Consider the following 23,301-nt stretch of genomic DNA (forward strand, 5'->3'; position numbering starts at 1 on the left):
AAGAATATTCCTCCTGATTTCGGGAGCTTTCCCCTGAATTCCTTGCGGAGCTTGCAGTCCACTGGTCTCCCATTTATGGGTTTGCCAGTGCAGTAGTGCCTTATTGTGGGGGATTGTTTCTGATGCTTGGTGCAGGGCTGCAGAGGCAAGCTTCAGGAATACTGTTGGTGCAACAAGAAATGCTTCCCAGTGGTGGACAGCCTTAGCATGGAAGAACCAGCTTTCCGTTTTCACTTTGAGTTGGTCATATGTCTCAGCCTCACAGACCTCGGGGATCTAGTCAGTCACTCTGGGTATAAAAATCACTGTGGCATCCAATTCTCTGAAGAAATGTTATCAGTTGCATTAAGTTGTCATTGGAGCACCCTTTGAGATCGTGTGTGCGTGAACCATCTTCTGCACAGCCCCATCTGTGGTGATCTCAGTACTCAAATTCCAACTTACACTTTGTGACCCACAAACAGATGTAACATGCTGAGATGCCTAAAGGTGGATACAGCATGTGCACCACAGCAGTGTTGCTGGCTGCTCTGAAAGCGCTGAACTGGCTTCTGGCAGAGCACATGGATCTATTGATTCAGAATCCCTGAATGGTGCAACCAGAATGTTGAGTACTGCATGTACAAGCCATGTTACAGTGTTGGGCCTCAGTAATGTGTGGTAGCAGATTCTGGATTCTCACATGTGCTTAGCTGCCATGGAGCTGGAGTTGGAGGTGAGGGCAAATGGTACCTCCCAAACACATCTGTGAGAGTTGGGCAGACTGCATAGAGGATTGTGATACTGATTGCCCCTAACAGTATAAAGCCCTTTGTCTGCTAGGTGTACTGCATAGCATAGCACTGGAGTGTGTCTGATCTCCATGGGGGGAAAGCAGGAGCCAGAGTCTTATAACACTCACTTGCAAGAGCTGAGGAGGAATGCTGAGGACCTGGGGATACTGATGAGTGGGCTGACCTTAAGGTGGCCATCTTTGCAGAAACCAGGTTGTTTCCCATAGTTCACTCTTTGAACATTCCCATTCTCAGGGATGCTGCATAGCTTGTTTTCAAATTCCAGGACAGTCAACCTCAGGCTTCACAATCTTCAAGTTTGAGTCTGTTTTTTTCATGTATAAAATGGAGGCAATAATACCTCATAGACATTTTGTGAGGATTAAGTGAAACATTGTCTGGACCGTAAGTCCCAGTATAAAGTGCCCAGTATAAAGTGCCCCGGGTAAGTGCCCAGTATAAAGGAGCAATTAGTTTTCTTTTGGCTTCCAAGATACAGCATTCTCCTGTGATCTTTCCCTCTCTCTTTTCCATGTACTTGTGGATCACTCTATTCCCAAGGACTCCTTAAATACTGATACTTCTTAGGTATTTATCTTTAGCTTAGGACTGTATTCATCCTATCTTATTTTCATCCATTCTTATAATTTCAACTATGGCTTATACCCTGATGATCCCCCAAACCAGGTCTCCATGAGTTTAGAACTACCCAATAGCACAACACAACTATCCTAAGCAGAACTCATCTTCCTTCTCTTAAAATCTGCCCCTTCTCTTCCCAATTAGACTGTAAACTCTGGGATAACTGGGACCATGTTGGGACATGGCAATACTCCTGGAGTCTGGAAAAATACCTGGCACATAGGAGTTAAGTATTTGCTGAAGGGCTGAAAGAGCTTTTTATATCAATAAGATGAATGCTGAATGCTGTAAGAGAAAAATGGCAAAGGCCTTAGGTCCCTTCTCTACTCTAGACTGTTCAGGGAGAAGCCACCTGTGAGATCCTGGAATAATAGCGGAGTCTAAAGCCCTGGACACCCTATTAACACACACACACCCACTAAACTTCATTTAATGGTATAGGTAACATGACATAATATAACTTCCCAACCATGGAAAAGCATTTGGATTTTATTTGATTAATGTTTTCTAAAATGTTGATTAACATAAGCTGTACTTGAAGCTGGATGACAGACATGCTTATTTTAACAGGCTCTTCATCCTAGAAATATTTTCAAAAAAATACTCAATCTTGGGCCTCTTGCTACAGGCAGGTTCCATGGGAATGCACAAAAAAGAGGCAGATAAACAGTCCCCATGGGAGACTGTAGTTCCTTTAAAAAACAGGCTACTACTTCCTGTCAAGTTCATAAATTGCCTTTTCCTTTGCTTAGTCATCCAGAGTGAAGTCAAAGGGCTCAAAGTCTTTCCGGAAGCGGCGAGCCAGCATCTCCTCCTCTTCCTTGCTGACCTGACATTGCCTCCAGTCAGACCTGTCAGGAATATTAAGAATGGCTTCACTGGCCAGCACCTCCCTGCAGAAAAAAGTAAAAATGGACAGTATCAGCCTGAAGCCCTCTCCTCTCTATTCCTCTTCAGCTAGAGAGCTCTTCTCAGTGTCACCCAAAAAGGTATGCAAATTCCTCTGACTTTGTTCATACCATTTTCTCTTGCCCAGAGTACCATCTCCGCCATTCTATCAAAAATCATATTCAAGGGGTGCCTGGGTAGCTTAGTGGATTAAAGCCTCTGCCTTTGGCTCAGGTCACTGTCCCACAATCCTGGGATCAAGCCCCGCATCGGGCTTTCTGCTCAGCAGGGAGCCTGCTTTCCCACTTCTCTCTCAGCCTGCCTCTCTGCCTACTTGTGGTCAAATAAATAATAAAAATAAAATCTTTAAAAAAAAATCATATTCAAGTTAAGTGACCAGCTCAGGTCCTATCTCTTTTCTAAACCTTCAAACCCTACTTCCTTTTCTCTCTTGAACAAGCTGGAATATTACTGGCACTTATAGAAGCAACACTGACGTAGTACAAAGACACTGGGCCCTGGTCAGAAAGATCAGAGCTGGGGGCAAGCACCCAGTTCCTGGTCTCAGTTCAGGTCACAATCTCAGCGTCATGAGATCGAGCCCTGGTCAGGCTCCATGCTCAAAGCGGGGAGTCTGCTTGAGATTCTCTCCCTCTCTCCATCTGCCCACACACGCACGCATGCTCTCTCTCTCGCTCACTCACTCTCTCTAAAATGAATAAAACCTTTTATTTTTTAAAGATTTATTTATTTATTTGACAGACAGAGACAGAGATCACAAGTAGGCAGAGAGGCAGGCAGAGACAGAGGAGGAAGCAGGCTCCCTACTGAGCAGAGAGCCCGATGCAGGGCCCGATCCCAGAACCCCGGGATCATGACCTGAGCCGAAGGGAGAGGCTTCAACCCACTGAGCCACCCAGGTGCCCCACGAATAAAACCTTTTAAAAAAGAAAGATCAGAGGCTTAATTCCATTCCTAGTTTAACCACTTGCTGTCTCTAACTTAAACATGACTTCATCGCGAAGTCTTGATTTCCTCGCCTATGAAATGCAGTAAGGGTTTTTGTGAAGTATGGAAATAACACAATCCAAGCACCAAACCAGCTATAAATACATCTTGCCTTGAACTCTAGTTTTGTTGTCCCAATTAGACCATGACTTTGCTGAGGGCATGGTGCAGATCAGGCCTAGTATCATACGCCACTGACTTTCTGCCTCTCCTAGAGGACTCACGCCTACATAGGCACAACAGCACAGGCTCAATATCAACAAAATAACTTATCTTGGCTCTCAGGACTAAAAAATATATCCTGATACATACACACACAGAGGCTACCTTCTAATTATCACTGTTTTACATTTTTATTTATTTTTACACTCATTTTGATATATTAGAAATATCTCTACTTGGGACACCTGGCTGGCTCAGTCAGTATAGCATGCAACTCTTGATCTCGAGGTTATGAGTTCAAGCCTCACACTGGGTATAGAGATTACTTAAAAAAAATAAAACATTTTTGGGGCGCCTGGGTGGTTCAGTGGGTTAAAGCCTCTGTCTTCGGCTCAGGTCATGATCTCAGGGTCCTGGGATCAAGCCCCACATCGGGCTCTCTGCTCAGGGGGGAGCCTGCTTCTCCCTCTCTGCCTGCCTCTCTGCCTACTTGTGATCTCTGTCTGTTAAATAAATAAATAAAATCTTAAAAAAAATAAATAAATAAAAATAAAACATTTTTTTTTTAAAGAAAGAACTCTATTTGTCCATCTGTATGGTTCATTTTTCACTTTAAACTACAATAAACAGAAGAGTTGAAAACAAAATCACATGAGTTTTCTAAAAGTCACAGAATCTGAGCTCTAGCTCCCTGGGCAAGCCTTGAGCCTACTTCTTCATCTATAAAATGTAGACAGAACCATCTTTCTTGTACAGTGGTGGAAAAAAATATTTTCAAATATTTTGTTAATTATAAAATGCTATGTAACTATACATTAGTATTTTGAGAAACAGTTAACGTTGAAAATACAACAAACTATCATGAGCACAAAACCATTCAGAGAACCTCTCTTGTGGGCTTATGTGCCTGTGTGTGTATCTGCAATTATGTGCCTAAGTCATCAGTATCTACATCTGCATCTGTTGCTAAGGCAACAACAAAAAGATAACATCAGATGTTTGAAGTCCCTAATCACACCTATTCTCACTTATCAATGATCTTTTTGAAAATGTAGACAACCATATTTCCTGGACTTATCCAATGGTAGCAATCTCTTGGAAGTTTACCAAATTAGTCCAAGAAGGGTGCAAAATTGACTCAAAGCTCAGTTCTAGCCAGGAAAAAAAAATGCAAATCAGACACAAGCATTATCTAATCTCTTCTGCACATCTTATACTGCCCTCCCTCTATACTCTATTCCTTATTGCCAACAACTTCCTATCTTCAGTCTGCCTAGTTGATAACACTCCCTACATGGTTTTACAATCATGTTCTGTTTGGTATGAGGAGCATAAACGACGCCTCATCTAGGCCTAAGGACAGTACACAATAATGAGGTTAAAATCTCATGTTTTGGAGTTGAACTTACCTGGGTTTGAACCTACCGTGTGTGCTCATGCTATCTAACCCCTCCAAGGCAATGCTGTCCATTAACAGGAGCCACTAGCCAGATCTAGCTATTTAAATTTTAATCCTAGGGACACCTGGGTGGCTCAGTAGGTTGAGTGGCTGCCTTCAGCTCGGGTCGTAGCCCTGCATCACGCTCCCCGCTCAGCAGAGAGCCTGCTTCTCCCTCTCCCTCTGCCTGCTGCTCTGCCTACTTGTGTTCTATCTCTCTCAAATAAATAAATAAAATCTTTTAAAAAAAATCTTAGTTCCTCAGTCATATTAGCCACATTTCAAGCGCTCAGGAGACACATGGGGCTAGTGATTACTATATAGGGCAGTGCAGATTTATAAACATTTCCAACATCATGGAAAGTTCTACTGGGCACATTGCTGAAGCCTCACTTTCCGCTTTGGTAAATTGGGATGACAGAACCTATCTTACAGAATTGGGAAGATTAGATGAAGCAATACATGTAAAGCTCTTGGCACAGTGCCTGGCAAACAGCATACACTCAATTAATGGTAGCACTTCACTCTTCGGCTAGAAGGCCCACACCCTAATATTTGCCTTATGACTCTATCTCTCAGGCTCAATGTCAACCTCTTCTTGAAGCCTTTCACAAAGCAGAAATAAACTCTCCTTTTCTGAATTTCTGAAGTCCACTATTCCTTCAAACTTTTTTATGGTGCTTTTCACATTCTGCATTACATTACTGTCACATATGCAATATCTGACTTGCCCTAAGACTATAAGTTCTTTGGGGCAAACACTGTTTCCTACTTGGCTTTTTATTCAATTGTCTATGCAGCCCACTACTCTGTTCATAGTAGGCCTAGTGGAAATACATTTAAAATAAGAAAAATATACAAACCTTCCAAACTGTAAAGGAAAATTCTTTTTAATTCTATGGAAAAGCTTCTCTCCCGTGTCAAGTTCAACATAAAAATACGCTGCTCCTGGCTGTGCAATCTAAAGTAAACAGAGTTGTATGAGGACAAATCATAATGCTTTAAAAATCTAAAACCTAGCTCATCTCTTATAAACTTTTATTTGGCAAAGAATTCAGTCCAGAAGCATAAGAGAAAGAATGTGAGCAGTACAGATCCCAAGCCACTTAATGGAATACAGTTAAAAAAGCCAAACTACCAGATATTACAAAGATCCTCCCAGTGGCACCCAACCTTCGAAGTTCCTGCCTTGGGAAATTTCGCATTTTTTGCTCTTCCCAGGAATGCACCGAGGCATTGCTGTAACGTCATCCTCATCTCCAGTCCAATCAGTACCCCATGGTCTAGGTCCAAATGGTCCATCTGCCTATTTAACATTTTTGGGATGCCCTGATATTACCTCAGGCTCAACATGTCAGAAACCACGTTTTTACTTCTCATCCTTTACTTTACATCCTTCCCCTCCTATTTCACCTGCTTGATGTCAGAGTGCTCTGGGATTTCCAACAGCTCAATCTGTTGCTGCTCAGCCTGGGTGATGAAGGCATCTTTAATGTCATCTGTGGTACAGGAGCTGAGTGGCACAGGAATGACCTGAGGACGGTGTGGGGGGACAGATGGAAGATATTCTTCATACAGGTCCCTGAGAGGTCAGGCCTCCTGCACAAGTCCCTGAGAAGCAGCAAATCCATCACAGGGGTGGAGAAATACCCCTCAGCAGAGATTCTCCTCAGGCCAGCCAGGCTTGTCAGCCTGTCTGTAAGGACTTAAACTTACAAGATAGCTTGCCACATGTGGGAGTCAATGCCTGATGCAGGAAAGGCTGGAGAGAGATCTCTCTGTCATCAAGCCCTTGCCGGCTCCTAGGTAATATATGTGGCAGAGTCAGGCCCATTTGAAAATTTAACAAATGTGCCAGAAAGAAAACCACCACAGCTACAAACCAATGATTGATTAAAAAATTCCCCAGTTCCTGAGCTGATAGCTCTATCAAGGCTCTGGGACTACTTCTCACCTCTAAGACTTCACTCATGCTGCTGAAATAATACCCACTCACATAAATACCCACTCTCTTCCACCTCTACCTCTATCAAGGCCCCAATCTTTCTTGAAACCTTCCTCAAGTACCCATTCCTTTTCTAAACAACGCACTTACTACCTGTGCTGGCCCATTCATACTGACCATGCACTTCCCTGTGGATTCTCTGGATTTATCACTGGAGACTCTTTACAACCTTTTAAATGAACACTATTCAAACATTAATATGAGAATTTGTATTAAGTATTTTAAATATTTAAAATGTATATATTTGGTTTTAGATTAGAATTATATATTGAAATCTTAATTGATGTGATTTAAATACTTGTCAATATCCAGGTCCCCACAGGTCCTTCCAAGTTCCGGGCGGAGACCACCTACCTGCAGCTGGAGATGATGGCTCTTATAATTTCTCTCAAATAGAACACACCGTTTCCCTCGACTCTTAAAGAACCGCCTCAGTGTCACCTTATACTTCTCCACCTCTTCTACCACCTCTGCAGAAAGCTCCACCACCGACTGGTAGTGCCCAATGGGTAGGATGAGGACATGGTCATCAGATAAGCCTCCTTTGGCCAGGGCAAGGTAGCACTACAGAGGAAGCACACAGAATCAAGACGTCACTGCCACATATAGGATTCTTCAGGGAAAGAAAGCCAATATAAAGAGTGAGCATGAGGGTGTCGACGAAGTGCTTGAGAGGCTATAAGAGAAATTCTCTGACTTTTAAAAAAAACCTGATTTTAGAGGTTATAACAGGAGCCTGGTGAAGAATAAAATTAGATGCAACGAATTTCTATCCAACTATCAAATGAACTGGCACACCATCAAGCTTTTGGCTTCAAACACACCAAAGCTAAAGGAGACAGGAACAGCAAATAGTTAGCTTTTTCCCTCCCAGGCTCCAAACCTGAAAACCATTTCTCAGTTATTATTGCCTTCAGCCATAGAAAGATACCACTTGATTTCAAAATGACCACTTTCCCTATGATAACATCAAATCCCACACCCCACCCTCTGGACTCACAAAACAGGCAAAGATGTCATGATTAGCATCCAGCGTCCCAACAGCCTTAAACTGCTGCCTAACCCATACAAAACGAAAGCAAACATATAACCTAATGGGAGAAAAGAAGGAGAAACCTTGGGGCGCCTGGGTGGCTCAGCGGGTTAAAGCCTCTGCCTTCGGCTCAGGTCATGATCCCAGGGTCCTGGGATCGAGCCCCACATCCGGCTCTCTGCTCCGCAGGGAGCCTGCTTCCTCCTCTCTCTCTGCCTGCCTCTCTGCCTACTTGTGATTTCTCTCTGTCAAATAAATAAAAAATAAAAAATAAATGTTAAAAAAAAAAAAAAAAGAAGGAGAAACCTCAAACTCAGACACATCCAAAGAAGTAGAAAACTATGGTTCCCAATAGTGGATGTCAGCAGCTAAACAGCAACTAAAAATATTTGTCAAAACCAAAACATGCAAGACAGCTCTACCCTCAGACACTCTGAAGGGAAAACACTGAGTAGAGAAATGGCCAGTGAATATCACCTGGCAAATGAAGGTACTAGAGCTTTAGAATTAGCAATCCAGCATTTCCTTTTAGTGTCATGAGTTCAAAGTTAAGACTGAAGAAAGGAGTCATTTATCATTAACACCAAGATAATCCGACAGAATGACTGAAGAGGTATCCAAAACAATCTAAAGCATGATCATCCTTGATTTACTTGGCATAGAGGATAGAACATACTACAAATTTAATCTTCCAGATGACTGAAGTTCATCGAAACCTCATAAACACTAAAATATTTTCCTAATCTTTACAATAACTATTTTTGATTGTATGTTTTATTTTTTTAAAAAGATTTTTAAATATTTGACAGAGACACAGTGAGAGAGGGAACATATGCAGGGGGAGTGGGAGAGAAAGAAGTAGGCTTCCCGCTGAGCAGGGAGCCCGATATGGGGCTCGATCCTAGGATGCTGGGATCATGACCTGAGCTGAAGGCAGCTGCTTAATGACTGAGCCACCCAGGCATCCCAATGATTTTATGTTTTTAACGATTACTCTTGAAGCCTGAATCTTCTAACGATTTCTTCATGTCAAAGGGTCACTGCCATGAACATCAGTTTTTATATTGTAATGTGCAGCGAAGCTATTGAAGGTTTCTAGTCCAGACTAAAGGGCACCTCTCACCCTCAGAGCTTTATCTCCCAGTTCTTGTGAATAGTTTCACGCTTGCCCAATCTCCTCCCCTTCCTTTCAATTTCTCACCTTCTGTCCTATACTTGAATTATCTCTGAAAATGTATAAATAGGACCCGAATGAATGTTTCTGCCATAAATTAAAAAATGCATGAATTCTGCAACAATTATTCTGGACTCTTTGCAGCCTTTCCCTCCTTTTACCAGTTTGTGGCCATGGGCCATTAACATAGTTCCATGTATATCCCTTGAAGAGGCATGGCAAAGACCAAGCCAAGACAAAAAAAGGTAGTGAGAGGAGATCAAGAGGAATGGTTGCAGGGAAGGGATTCTAAACCCTCTGCCAGATGCCTAAAGGTCCCAGAGATTCCTAAGAAGTTTCTATCAGACAGAGAACAATATAGGTAAGTGTAGACTTGAATACTAGTAGGCTCTAGGCTAAAATTTTCATGTGGTCTCCTACTTTGGGGTGCTGGGCTGGGCTACAAACAAGATCGGAGATATTTTTTGCCTCTGTAGCTTCAGGCCTAGATGAGAAGGAAACAGGTTTCCTTGCACATCCCCTAGTCTCATCTCTGGGCTATATAATCCTGGGCAATTAAAAGGTGAATGGAAAGGAAAGGTCATTTCTCCCTGAGGCCTAGAGCAGCCCTGAGCTAAGTGACTTGTTCCAGATCTGTATCCCCCTGTGTGCCATTTTGAACTACTGAAGCTTTCCAAACAGAAGGCAATCCAAAGCCTGCCTACCATAAAAGCTGTGTGGAAGAGAAAAATGGCATCAACTAATCCAAAGAAGAAAACAAGGTCCAAGAGAGAATCCAAAAAGGGCATTCCTGTAAAAACAAAAACTTTTCAAGTTTGCTCTTCTTCCTACTGAAAGAGTTCATTCATAGACTCCATGGCCAATGAGGCCCCAGGCCTTGACCCTATAATGTTCCCCCTACAGATAGGAGTGTGCCAATAATCAAAATATAAAATTTAAATGTAGATGACTGGGACTCTTCAGTATGGAAGTATAAAGGCAGAGAGGGATATGACTTAAAAAGGGTACAATGATGAAAATGAGACTCTGCTCAGTCTACAGGAAGCCACAATAAAGGGCTCTCAGATTGTGAGGGTAAATTGAGGAAATGCTCACCCTCAGAAACCAAAATTAGAATATATCAATGAAAGAAGAGATGAAAGTATCTATTTGCAGAAGCACTACACTGAGAAACCGTCTATAAATAATTCCATCAAGAGCCATGGGAAACAGCCAATTCTAGTCACAGGTGACTAGGGTGCAACTATAATCCTGAAAATTAAGCTTTCTTCATTCTAAGTGAATGAAAAAGAAGGATAATGGTCTATACAGATGCCAGGAAAACAAGGGTCAAAGACCAGTATTAGTCGATATCTAAACAAGTACTGCCCAAGGAAAAGTATCTGAAGTCTGAAACGGGACTTTACTGTGAGATACACAATTCATCAGTTGTGCAGAGCCTGAGTAAAATCTTCCTCGGGATCATCCAGTTCTGTGATTCAGTGCTTACCAAGCAACCTTTTCATTATTATCTTGGGATAATGACACTGTTACCCACACTATGAATGTGGATATGGGTACTCCTGTCTAGGGATGCTATACCCTCTATTACTAGGCAAAACTCAGGAATTTATCACTTTAGTCTTTCATATAATGATTTAGCATGACTCTGTTCCCAGTGTTAAGTAATTATAGATAAAAATGAATAAACTCAGGCTTCTGAATCTGAAGACAGAAAAAAAAGGTATCTATAGTTTTCATCCAAATGTGTATATAGGCGACACAGGACTCCCTTTTTAGGATAAAGAAAATCCTCTTTTAGGGCGCCTGAATGGCTCAGTGGCTTAAGCCACTGCCTTCGGCTCAGGTCATGATCCTAGGGTGCTGGGATCGAGGCCCGCATCAGGCTCTCTGCTCAGCGGGGAGCCTGCTTCCTCCTCTCTGCCTGCCTCTCCGCCTACTTGTGATCTCTGTCTCTCAAATAAAATTGTGATCTCTGTCTGTCAAATAAATAAAATCTTTAAAAAAAAAAAAAAGAAAAAGAAAATCCTCTTTTAAATACTGAGTAATTAATGAAAGCAACTCATCACCTCTAATTTGTATGGACAAGAAATATATGAAGGCCTCACCCTAGGATTCATGTATTTGTCAGAGAGGGAGGAAGGGAGGGGGCATGCTTGTAAAACCACAAGAGAATTACAATCAAAACAATCAAAATTACAATCAAAAACACAGACAATAATAAATGTGGGAAAAACAGGAACCCTCACACGTTGCTGCTGGGGATATAAGACGGTACAGTCATTTGGGAAAACAGTTTAGCAGTTTAATTAAAAAATTAAAGGGGCGCCTGGGTGGCTCAGCGGGTTAAGCCGCTGCCTTCGGCTCAGGTCATGATCTCAGGGTCCTGGGATCGAGTCCCGCATCGGGCTCTCCGCTCAACAGGGAGCCTGCTTTCCTCTCACTCTCTCTGCCTGCCTCTCTGCCTACTTGTGAGCTCTCTCTGTCAAATAAATAAATAAATCTTAAAAAAAAAAAAAAAAGATTTAAAAAATTAAATATAGGGGCACCTGGGTGGCTCAGTGGGTTAAAGCCTCCGCCTTCAGCTCAGGTCATGATCCCAGGGTCCTGGGATCGAGCCCCGCATCGGGCTCTCTGCTCTGCAGGGAGCCTGCTTTCCCCCTCTCTCTCTGCCTGCCCCTCTGCCTACTTGTGATCTCTGTCTTTCAAATAAATAAATAAAATCTTTTAAAAAAAATTAAATATAAATTTACCAGCTCTAAAAATTCCACTCTTGGTTTCTATCCAAAAGAAATGAGAGTGTATGTCCACATAAAGACATGCATGCAAATGTTCATAGCAGCATCACTCCTAATAGCCATAAAGTGGAAACAACGCAAAAGCCCATCAACTGATACAAAGAATACATAAAAAGGACGACAAAAAGGAATGAAGTACTGACACATGCTACAACATAGATGAGCCCCAAGAATATTATGCTGAATTTAAAAAGTCAGACACAGGGGCGCCTGGGTGGCTCAGTGGGTTAAAGCCTCTGCCTTCAGCTCGGGTCATGATCCCAGAGTCCTGGGATCAAACCCCACATCTGGCTCTCTGCTCAGCAGGGAGCCTGCTTCCCCTCTCTCTCTCTGCCTGTCTCTCCGCCTACTTGTGATCTCTCTCTCTCTCGGTGTGTCAAATAAATAAATGAAATCTTAAAAAAAAAAAAAGTCAGACACAAAGACCACATGTTGTATGACTCCATTTATATGAAACGTGCAGAAAAGGCAAACCCATGGAGACAGAAAATAGACCAGTGGTTGCCTGGGGCTGAGGATGGGAATGGGGATTAACTGTAAATGGTCACGAGTGAAGGACATGTTTTGAAACCATGCTATGTGATGGTTGCACAACCTGGTAAGCGGACTACAAACCGGTGAATTTACCCACTTTATTAAAGTGGGTAAACTTTATGAAATGTAAATTATAACTTTATTAAGTTAATAAAAAACAAATAAGGGTATCCTTCTCTGTAAAAGGTCCTGGGAAGTAACTCACATGTGTGCCGATGTTGACCACCAAATGCTTTTCCACTTCAGGGCTGGCAAGGCAAAACCAGCAGGGTCCTGGAGGCTGAGCTTCATATGGAAGAGAGCAGATGTTACGATGGTCCACGCACTCCAGCATATACATAATCACCCTATAGAACTCAGCCTTGTTTGATCTTCACGCCCGCAAAGACTGGTATACAGCACTGCCACGAAGGGCTGGCCCTGTTGTGCTTCTGTGTCCTCCCACGCCCCATCACCATTATCAGTGAAACTGACCCCTATAAGAAAAGCTCTGAATTTGCAACCTATTCACAGGTCAATAACCACAAGTGGATGACCACATACTGACTGAAGTAGCATCTAACTGGCAACAGCTGCAGTGAAAGAACACTGAACTGGAGGTCAGGGGTCCCAACTCCAGCCCCAGCTGTGCCACTAGCCAGCCATGACTCTGGTAATAAGTTTACGCCACCAAGGTCCGCTTCTCCAACTTTGAAACAAGGGGTGGAGAAAGTAGGCTTCAATGAAATAACCTTAAATTCCTTTTTACTAGTTTGATCATTATTTTATGAACCTCATTGGTTTTGTAGGCTCTTTACCTCCTCTTTTAGACATGAGGGAAGGAAAGGAGATTTCTCCATAGTTCTTTCAGGAATAGCCTCAGATATCCTCAAAATCAGGCCATCTCAGTATTATTTTATTTTTGGTCTTAGTGACCCACTATATGGTTTTCCATCTCCAGAAGAGGCTCCCTTAGCAAAGCGATGTCCCACACAAGACCTGAAATAAGTTACTGCTCACAGAGGAGACTTCAGGAACCAAGGTACTTACGAGGTTTGCGAGGCTGCTTTGGGTGAGAAGACTTGCTATCTCTGCCTGTAGATGAACGCTTCCTTCCCTGCTTTTCATTTAAATCAAAGAAAAACTGACAGGCTGACTCTTCCTGGAATGGCCAAAGGCAGAAGAGAAAATGTAATTAAACTAATATTTAGACAAGGAGCCAACCATTCACATATAAGGGATCATTCCTGCCACATCATACTTATCTTTCCTTCCAGTCCATTCTGTCTACCCTAGGTAAGAAAAGTATCTTCCTAATACTGATGCCTGGACTGTCAGTCATACTTCTCAACACTTAGCCAAAATACCACCAAATCCATCTTTTTGTAAAAGCAAGTTAAAATGCAAGTTATAGAGCAATTCTTGGCTAAAACAGAATACGAACCCACCCAAATGCCTTTTCCTTTCACTCTCAGTAGGGCCTTAGTGTAGTCCTATAATTCCACAGGTCAAACAAGTCTAACTGAACTTTAATTAAAAAGATGAGAAGGTTGTTCAAGAAGGAAAAAAGCCTATGAAAGTAAACCATGCACACTGGTAATGGAATCTGACATTCCTTATTTTAATGAGGGAAAATTAGTTTCAGAAAAGTCTGGTATTAAGACATTTCTTCAGAATGAGTCCTAGTTACTTGCTAGCACTCGTTATTAAGTCACAAATTACATTGCTAACAAGCAGTTGGATCCTTGCCTGAAAAGTTGAAAATAGGGGCACCTGGTTGGTTCAGTCGATTGAGTGTCTGACTCTTAATTTAGGCTCATTTCATGATCTCAGGGTCCTTGGATCGAGCCCTGCATCAGACTCTGAGCTCAGCGGGAAGTCTGCTTGAGATTCCCTCTTTCTCTCTCCCTCTGCCCCTTCCCCTGCTTATTCTCTCTCTTTCAATCTGTCTCTCTAAAATAAATAAAAATTTTTAAGTTAAAAATAAAGACTCAACTTTAGACAAAGAAAGACTTAACATGTGTAGCTCCAGCACATGAACCCAGTTTAGACAAAGAAAGACTTAAGATATGAAACTGTTAACCTCAAACTACAATAAAAAACACCGAGCTTATTTGAAATCTGCTTAGTCTTTCTAAACACCATCATGATTTCCCAAGGGAAAAAAAAAAGACTTAGGTTCTAGAGATTAAACTGGTCTTATGGGTGAAACCACAGCCAGGAAAAGTATATGTGTAATGGGCAATCCAGACCAGAAAATGCCTCCTCTCAAACAGAACACACCTCAGGGGCAGGAATTTGCTTTCCCGTGGATGCTTCCTTTCCAGATTTCCTGTAAGGGTTTTCAGTAACATCTGGAGGCTGTTTGACGAGTTCTGCTGCGTCCATTAGTTTCATGGGAACAATACTGAATGCATAAAGATACTGTGGAGAAAAAAACCAAACATAACATTAGGGGGAATCCTGTTTATCCAAAAGTCATCAACATATTTTATTCACAGAAACTGAGTAAAAGAACAGCAACTGGCCTGTTTATGGCTCAGAGAACACATAGTAAATCAAATATCAATTTAGTGATCTCTGTAGGGGCTAACCAAGGGCTGATCAAGTCACAGGCAACAAATCAAAGCCCTAGCCGTTACAAAAATCAGCTCTTACACAAAACTATCACAAGGCCCAGGGGAAACTTGTTCCATAACCCTTGAAGACAAACGGCTTCTATCTCTAGTCCTTTACTTTGTGTACTTTGTCAACAGAATTGTGGCACTGCCATTCTTTTCTTCTAATGAAAACTAAATTGGACATCTTAATGCTTCCCTCTGATATTATACAATTTCTGCTGCATATGCTGATGAGTCTTCTTAGGGCTAGGAGCAAAGATATAAATATTCATATAGATATCTAGACGCTCACACTAATGGCGGAGATATTGAAAACTTTAGATGAGCTAGGAATAAATATTTAACCTCAGTACTGATCAGGGAAATGCAACTAAAGAGTGATACACTATCTTTCACCCATCACATTGGCAAAAACCTTAATAAAAATTTGACACTACACGGGATGCCTGGGTGGCTCAGTCCTTTAAGCGGTTGCCTTCAGCACAGGTCATGATCCCTGTATCCTGCGATCAAGTCCTGCATTAGGCTCCTTGTTCAGCAGGGAGCCTGCTTCTCCCTCTGCCTCTGCCTGCCACTCTGCCTGCTTATGCTCTCTCTGACAAATAAATAAATAAAATCTTAAAAAAAAAAAAAAAAAGAACTGACACTACCCTGTAAGAATGTGGACAGAAAAAAAAAAAAAAACTCACACACTGTTGCTGGGGGTATAAACTGGAACAAAATTTTCAGATGAATTTAGTAAAGCTGGTCAAAATTAACAATGTCCATACTGGTTTTTTTTTTTATATTTTATTTATTTGACAGAGAGAAATCACAACTAGGCAGAGAGGCAGTCAGAGAGAGAGGAGGAAGCAGGCTCCCCACGGAACAGAGAGCCCGACGCAGGGCTCAATCCCAGGACGCTGGGATCATGACCCGAGCCGAAGGCAGAGGTTTTAACCCACTGAGCCACCCAGGCGCCCCAACAATGTCCATACTTTTTGACTGTAGTACAAGTTGCACAGAACTGGGGCTAACATGCCCCTGAGAGTAAAGCAATAGTAAAATATTGCTATAGTGAAAATACTGTGAGTGCTACAGGGTCTTGAAAAGGGCAGTAAAAAAAAAAAAAAAATCACAACTCTAAACTTGCTAAGAACACACTGGGCTGAAAAGCTTAAGATACAATGGAAAAAACAGAATATGTGTTTGTTTATCTTTTCATGTTTTTTCATATCTTTTCATGACCTGTTTAACATGTCATGTTTATGACATGTTACAGAATAGTCTTCACGTAATTCATCTGTCTATCCTTCCTTTGCCTGACTGTTCTGACTGTAGCTGTCTCAATCCACAACATCCTGCTTTTGGCCCTGGAGAATCAGAAATGCTAATTTCTGGAACTGAGAAAAATAACATACTTTTCTGGTATATTCTTTCATTCACCTCTACTGTTTTCCAGAACAAAGACACATTCCAGATATCACTAAGATTTCCCAAAGCCAAGGAGGGGTTATATAAACCCTATAAAGGTTATTATTTCTGCTGAATGAAGGTGCCAAAAGAAGCAAAGCAAGAGTACCATCCGAGGGCAAACTCATGAATACTTACAAAGACAACCACACGGATGTGGGAAGAAAGGAATATCATTCAGTGCAAATTCTGCCTTGGTTTCACTGGGCCTATTTTCCCAAACCCTTCTTTAAAATCCCCTACAAAGGACTCAAGGAAACATGACCTTTCATTACTATATCTTCACAAAGGAGTCACTGAAGTGCTGGAACCTTGCAATTAGCAAGGAACTGGCAGGAGGAACATTTATCAGGCAGAAATAGAATATTAACCTATGACCAAACACTCAAATCTTTACCTTTTTCTTTTCTGGATTTCCAACATTCGCCAGAGCTATGAACCTGGTGGCATGCTGTGCATTTTCCTGTAGAACGACGTGGTTTCTACAATACATTTAACGGACAATAGGTCACCAACAACTTTAATTTTGATTTACAATTATGAAATATGTACTCGGCAGGACGAGAAAGCACAGATCCTAAATCCATTACCACCAGTAACATAATCTCAGATGTCACCTGTAAATCCGGTAGGATAGTCATCCCTATTTCAACAGGGATATTTGTAGGAGAAAATGAGATCACATATTTGAAAAGCACAAAAACTCCAATATTTGGTTTTAAAAGAGTTGTTAAAATTGGCAAAATGATAATAATTGCTCAAGTTGGGTGATGAGTACAGGAGGGTTCACTATACTAATCTTTTTTTGTGCGTAATGAAAAGCTATAAGAGAGGATATACTAGGATGGCTCAGTCAGTTAAGTGTAGGACTCTTGATTTCAGCTCAGGTAATGATCACTAGGCATGAAGCCTGCTTAAGAGTCTCTCTCCCTCCCTTTACCCCCAAACCTTCAATGTTTTCTCTTCTCTTCTCAAAAAAAACAAAAACAAAAACAAAAACCAACCAAATAAAGGCTATAATAATGAAAGCCAAATAGAAAAAAGTTTTAAGAGGAGAAAATATGCTTCAAACAGTAATTTATAGTAAGATTTCATTTTTTCTAGGAAAAATAAAAAAACACATGAATGTCTATATAATTTTACAGAAAAAATATAACTGAATACACCAAAACACTTTATTGAGCTTTTCTATGTTTTACAAGTATTGTACATTGAGCAACTATTATTTAATAATTAAAAGAAAAAAGTTACAGCATTATATATATTTTTTAATTTTAGTGAATTGACTGTTAATACAAATACCAACCCTTAGAGCGCTTTCCTTTCCTCATGCTACAGAAATTTCCTGAGTCTGTCAAAAATTATAATTTTATTTTTAAAAATCTAGCAAACAAGTACACAAATACTCGTTTTAAATTCACATTACTAAAAAGAAATAAGCCAAAATACAGTTTGTCTGCTATAACCCATTTCTTTAAAGAGAGGAAAGACATTCATAATTGGTAAATGGGACTGATGTCAGTATTAAGGTGAAAGTCATGCTGTTTCCTATGAAACTTTTAAAATGACTGAAACAAGTTTACTCATAATTAAATAGAAGCTTTAATAGTAAGGGGAAACAGCTGAATGTCCTACGGAAGTGTCTTTCTTTACTGTAAGTAGTGACTAGGGCAGTGGCCTCAAGAACTGCTAATAGTTCCCACTGTTAGGCTACCCAGGTGTGACAGGCAAAACACTAGCTCTCCAAAGATGTTCATGTCCTAATCCCCATAACCTGTGAATGTCAGCTTATACAGCAAAGAGGAGTAAGGTGAGAGATGGAATTAATTGGTTGCTAATCCGCTACCCTTAAGACAGGGAGATGATCCTGGATTGCCTGGGTAGAACTGACATAACCTGGCTAACACTTTGATTTTAGTCCAGTAATGCCCATGTCCAACTTCTGAGCTACAGAACTGTGAGATAATAAATAGGATTACTTTAAGCCACAAAGTTTATGTAATTTGTACAATAGCGATAGAAAACTAGTACTACAGGGAAACTGCAAGTAACCACAAAAAGTCATGATGTTTCCCTCATTTATTTTAAAATAAAAATGACTGATGAAGGATACTACCCCTTTTAAGATTTGTTTGTTTATTTGAAACAGAGAGTGAGCGCACACGTGTGCACAAGTCAGGGGAGGGAGAGACTCTCAAGCAGACTCCCCACTGAGCACGGAGCCTGACCAGGGGCTGAACCCCATCACCTATGAGATCCTGACCTGAGCGGAAATCACGAGTCAGACAATTAACCAACTGAGCCATCCAGGCAGCCATGAATGGTGTTTTTAAAATGCTCCTTAAAGGAAGGAAAAACATAGTAACACTCAAAATAATGGAAAGCAAAGCATGGACTGTAATTCGAAGTGCAAATGTTAGTGGATATTTACCTACATTTAGTATTTTTATTATGCTGGTTATGGGTTTTTGTTACAGCTCTGACTGAAAAGTTGCACAGGTTTCTTTGTTGTGTTTTTGTGGGTTTTTTTTTTAACAGTTTTTTAATTTTATTTTTTTCAGTGTTCCAAGATTCATTGTTTATGCACCTCACCCAGTGCTCCATGCAATACGTGCCCTCCTTAATACCCACCACCAGGCTCACCTAACCCCCCCCCCCCGCCTCCAAAACCCTCAGTTTGTTCCTCAGAGTCCACAGTCTCTCATGATTTGTCTCCCCCTCCAATTTCCCCCAATTCACTTTTCCTCTCCTTCTAATGTCCTCTGTGTTATTCCTTGTGCTCCACAAGTAAGTGAAACCATATGATAATTGACTCTCTCTGCTTGACTTATTTCACTCAGCATAATCTCTTCCAGTCCTATCCATGTTGATACAAAAGTTGGGTACTCATCCTTTCTGATGGAGGCATAATATTCCATTGTATATATGGAACATATCCTTTTTTTTTTAATTAATTTTATTTACTTATTTGACAGAGAGAGAGAGAGATCACAAGTAGGCAGAGAGGCAGACAGAGAAAGGGGAGGAAGCAGGCTCCCTGCTAAGCAGAGAGTCCGATTCGGGGCTCAAACCCAGGACTCTGAGATCATGACCTGAGCCGAAGGCAGAGGCTTAACCCACTGAGCCACCCAGGCGCCCTTATATGGAACATATCTTAAGCTCTAATTCAAATACTACACAACTCACCCATCTAAAGTACCCAATTCAATACTTTTTAGCATATTCACAGAGCTGTGCAACCATCACCACAATTTAATTTTAGAACATTGTTATCACCAGAGAAAGAAACTCTGTACCAATGAGCAATCACTCCCCACTTTCCCTCCAACTAGCCCCATACATATCCCTATGTGTTTGCCTATTCTGGACATTTCATATAGAAAGAAAAACATATATACATATATACCAAAAAAAGGGTAAATACGATGAAGAGATGGAATATGACTGTAAAGATGAAAATTTAAAAAGATTTAAAAATAGGAATTGATAAGAAGTTTGTTGAAAAAAAAAAGGAAAAAATTTTTTTTAAAAAAAGGGAGAGAATGTGATCAGGTGGGAGACTAGAACAAAACCATACACTAGATCTGGGGCATATTTTGGTCTGTTAGAAGAAAGGGTATCCCAAAATTTTAAAGAAAGAAAAACATATATATATAAAAAATAAGGTTAAATGCAATGAAGGGGTAGAATATGACTGTAAAAATGAAAATTAAAAAAGATTTTTTTCAAGATTTTACTCATTTATTTGAGAGAGAGAGATCACAAGCAGGCAGAGAGGCAGGCAGAGAGAGAAGAGGAAGCAGGCTCCCCGCTGAGCAGAAAGCCCGATGTAGGGCTCGATCCCAGGACCCTGAGATCATGACCTGAGCCAAAGGCAGAGGCTTTAACCCACTGAGCCACCCAGGCGCCCCTAAAAAAGATTTTAAAAAGGAATTGATAAGATATTGGTTGCATAAGGAAAGAAGAAAAATTTTTAAATATATAAGAAAAATAAAGAAAATTTTAAAAATTAACTTTGAAAGACTAAAGAATCATGGAGGAAAAAGCCATGCATTCTCTGTGCTGTATTCCCAGAGTGCTAGAATTTTGCAGTTCTCATTGATCAGTAAACTTGGTCTTAGCTGGATGTTCTTGTTGATCTTCTGGGAGAGGGATCTCTTGCAGTGATTCTCAAATGTCTTTGTCTGAGGCAGAATTGCACTGCCATTGCCAGGGGCCAGGCTCAGTAATCTGCTCCAGTTTGTTCTCTGTAGTTTTTATTCCCAGAAGGCTTTCCATACAGCTCTGAAGGATGGGAATGAAAATGGCAGCCTCCCAGTCCCTATCCCCCCACCTCCCCCACCCCCACCCTGTGCGCCCTCAGAGAAAAGCAGTCAATCACACCTATCTCCCTGGTCTCTACCGGCACTCTGTGCTCACCGGGCCTGTGACAGAGTGTCTCTATCTCTGGCGCACAGCCCTGTTTGCAGTCTCCAAACCCAGCAGATTCCTGCAGTGCACTCCTGGCTGTTCCTCCCAGGGGAGGAAGCGGGGGGGGGGGTCTCCTCAGATCTGCCGCTGGCTGGGCCCCTGCTGTGCCGCAGATCCTGGTGTATGGCAACCCCAAGCTGAGAGCCCACTCCTCGGCTCCGTCTTTGCAGCTGACTTCCCCGCTCCAATACTTGGGAGCTCTGCCACCCTCACACCAACCCCCCCGGTCTTTCTGTGACCCCAAGGGTCTTGAGACCACACTGTCCCACCTACTGTTCTGCCCTGGTTAGTCCCTGGAGCAACGTCCCTCAGCGGAGCATGACAACCATGAGGGCAAAAAAAAAATCTACTGAGCGTGGAGGGAAGAAGACAGGAAAATCCTGGTTCCTAGACGTTTGAACACATTGCTGAGTCATTGTACCAACCTACAAGTACCTCCATATTCCTCATCGTTTCAAAAACTTCCGTGTCTATTGCCTAGGCTACCATTAATCACACTTTCTGTTCCTGGAAGCCAGAAACATTCCTAACTAATACAAGCTGTTAGCTCAGAGCTGTGTGGTTTAGTGTGTGTCCATTTGAAGCATGGGCTTTTGAGCTAACAAAGCCAACAAAGAAAATAAATTCTGACTCTTTGAGGCCATATACCCCATATATGTGGAGCCTTATTTCAAGACTTCTAAAAGTTCTGATTTTGTGCTCCACTGCTCTATCCCTTGCAGGGAGCCGGCTGACAGAGGCTCCCTTTCCCCGTAGTGTATCTTCCCAGATATTGCCTCGGATTCACTTCTCTGCATCTGCTACCTTCCAGATAGCAGGTGGCTTTCTGTTCACAGAATTGCTGGTATTTTCTTCAGTCTCCTGTTGAGTTTGTTGGTGTTCAGAATGGTTTGGTAACTCTCTAGCTGAATTCCTAGAACCAGAGGAAATTTAGGTCTCCTACTCCTCCACCACCTTGTCCCCTCGCCCTGGATATTTTATATAAATGGAACCATACATGCGGTCTTTTGCGCCTGGCTTCTTTGATTTGGCATGTTTTCAAGGTTCACCCATGAAGCATTATCAGTACTCCATTCCTTTTTCTTCAATAACATTCCAAAGTATGGATATATCATTTTCTCTTTACCCATTCATGAGATGATAGATATCGGGGTTGTTTCCACTTTTTGTCTATCATGAATAATGCTGTTAGGATCATTTGCGTACAAGTTTTTGCATGGGTCAACGTTTTTACTTCACTTGGAACAAGAGTGAAATTGCTGGGTCAGACAGTAACTCTTTAACTTTGAGGAACTGCCAACAGTTTGGCAAAGCATCTCCACCTTCTTAAATCACCACCAACAACACACAAGGGTTCTAATTCCTCCACATCCTCGCTACCTTATTATTTGCCTTTTTGACCGTAGCCATCTTAGTGGATGTCAAGTGATCTCTCATTGTGGGTTGGACTTAAATTACCCTAATTGCTAAGGCTGGAATGTCTTTTCATGTGCCTACTGTCCACTGGTATATGTTCTTTGGGGAAATGTGTATTCAGATCCTTAAAAGCTAGGTAAGTTAAAAAAAAAAAAAAAAAAAAGTTCAACAGGTTTTGACAGGTTTGTTCCCATAACCTCTGCTTTTAGTGCAGGGTTTTAGAGAACAATATGCTTTTCTAGAAGGCATATATTAAGATAAAACAGAAAAAGCTGTAATATTTATGATTATATCTTAGGCTTTGGGATTACGGAGGAAGGATAGGGTTTTTGGTTTTTTTCTTCCCTTGCTTGCCTATATTTTTGAACTTTCAAACAACACTTTTTGAAAAAACAAAAAAGTTTCTACAGATTATTTTCAAAACTATCCATGCTCTTTACCATTATCAGTGAAGATAATTTAGAGTTAACTTAATTCTGCCACTTACAAACACTGGTTTTATTGTCTCTACAAGACATGCTTTAAAAACTCTACTAACTTCCAAACTCAAACTACGAAGAAAGGGGGAAAAATTGATACGAATTCTTGATTCTCAAGTTGAAACACTTCTTAAATTATTAGGCTGAGACATGAATTTTCAAGACCATATAAAAGGTAACTATTTGACCTGATCAAAAAAGGACATACCTGTGTTACATGAAGCTGTGAGGATTAAACAGTATTGTTACTTCAGACCTGCACACTTTTAAGGGATTGTATACAGTCCAACCCCTTGTATTGCAAATTAGAAAATAAAATGAGAAGAGCTGAGTAATTTGAGAGCTACTCACTTTACTGACTGAGTAAGTAAAATGAATGAAGATGCTACATGGCTAAGATGGACAGGAGAAGGTCTCGCAGAAGATCCA

General features: G+C 41.2%; 1 protein-coding gene and 1 non-coding gene across 2 annotated transcripts in view; both read right to left on the bottom strand.

The window, feature by feature from the left end:
- Positions 1-1,887: 1,887 nt before the first annotated feature.
- CWF19L1 (CWF19 like cell cycle control factor 1) overlaps positions 1,888-23,301 on the bottom strand; it is a 32,171-nt gene continuing 10,757 nt past the window's right edge. The window contains exons 7-14 of the mRNA XM_046027870.1: positions 16,905-16,989; positions 14,718-14,858; positions 13,485-13,596; positions 12,661-12,740; positions 7,271-7,480; positions 6,325-6,444; positions 5,775-5,872; positions 1,888-2,308 (exon numbers count right to left, since the gene is read on the bottom strand). Of these exons, the coding sequence (XP_045883826.1) occupies positions 2,164-2,308; positions 5,775-5,872; positions 6,325-6,444; positions 7,271-7,480; positions 12,661-12,740; positions 13,485-13,596; positions 14,718-14,858; positions 16,905-16,989 (991 nt within the window). The 3' untranslated portion in view covers positions 1,888-2,163. The remainder of the gene's footprint in view (positions 2,309-5,774; positions 5,873-6,324; positions 6,445-7,270; positions 7,481-12,660; positions 12,741-13,484; positions 13,597-14,717; positions 14,859-16,904; positions 16,990-23,301) is intronic.
- Positions 6,641-6,788, bottom strand: LOC123955894. Its single transcript, XR_006821432.1, has one exon. It is a non-coding gene; the product is annotated as a small nucleolar RNA SNORA12 (small nucleolar RNA).

Source organism: Meles meles, chromosome 13 (assembly GCF_922984935.1).
Source record: "Meles meles chromosome 13, mMelMel3.1 paternal haplotype, whole genome shotgun sequence".
Classification (NCBI taxonomy): domain Eukaryota; kingdom Metazoa; phylum Chordata; class Mammalia; order Carnivora; family Mustelidae; genus Meles; species Meles meles.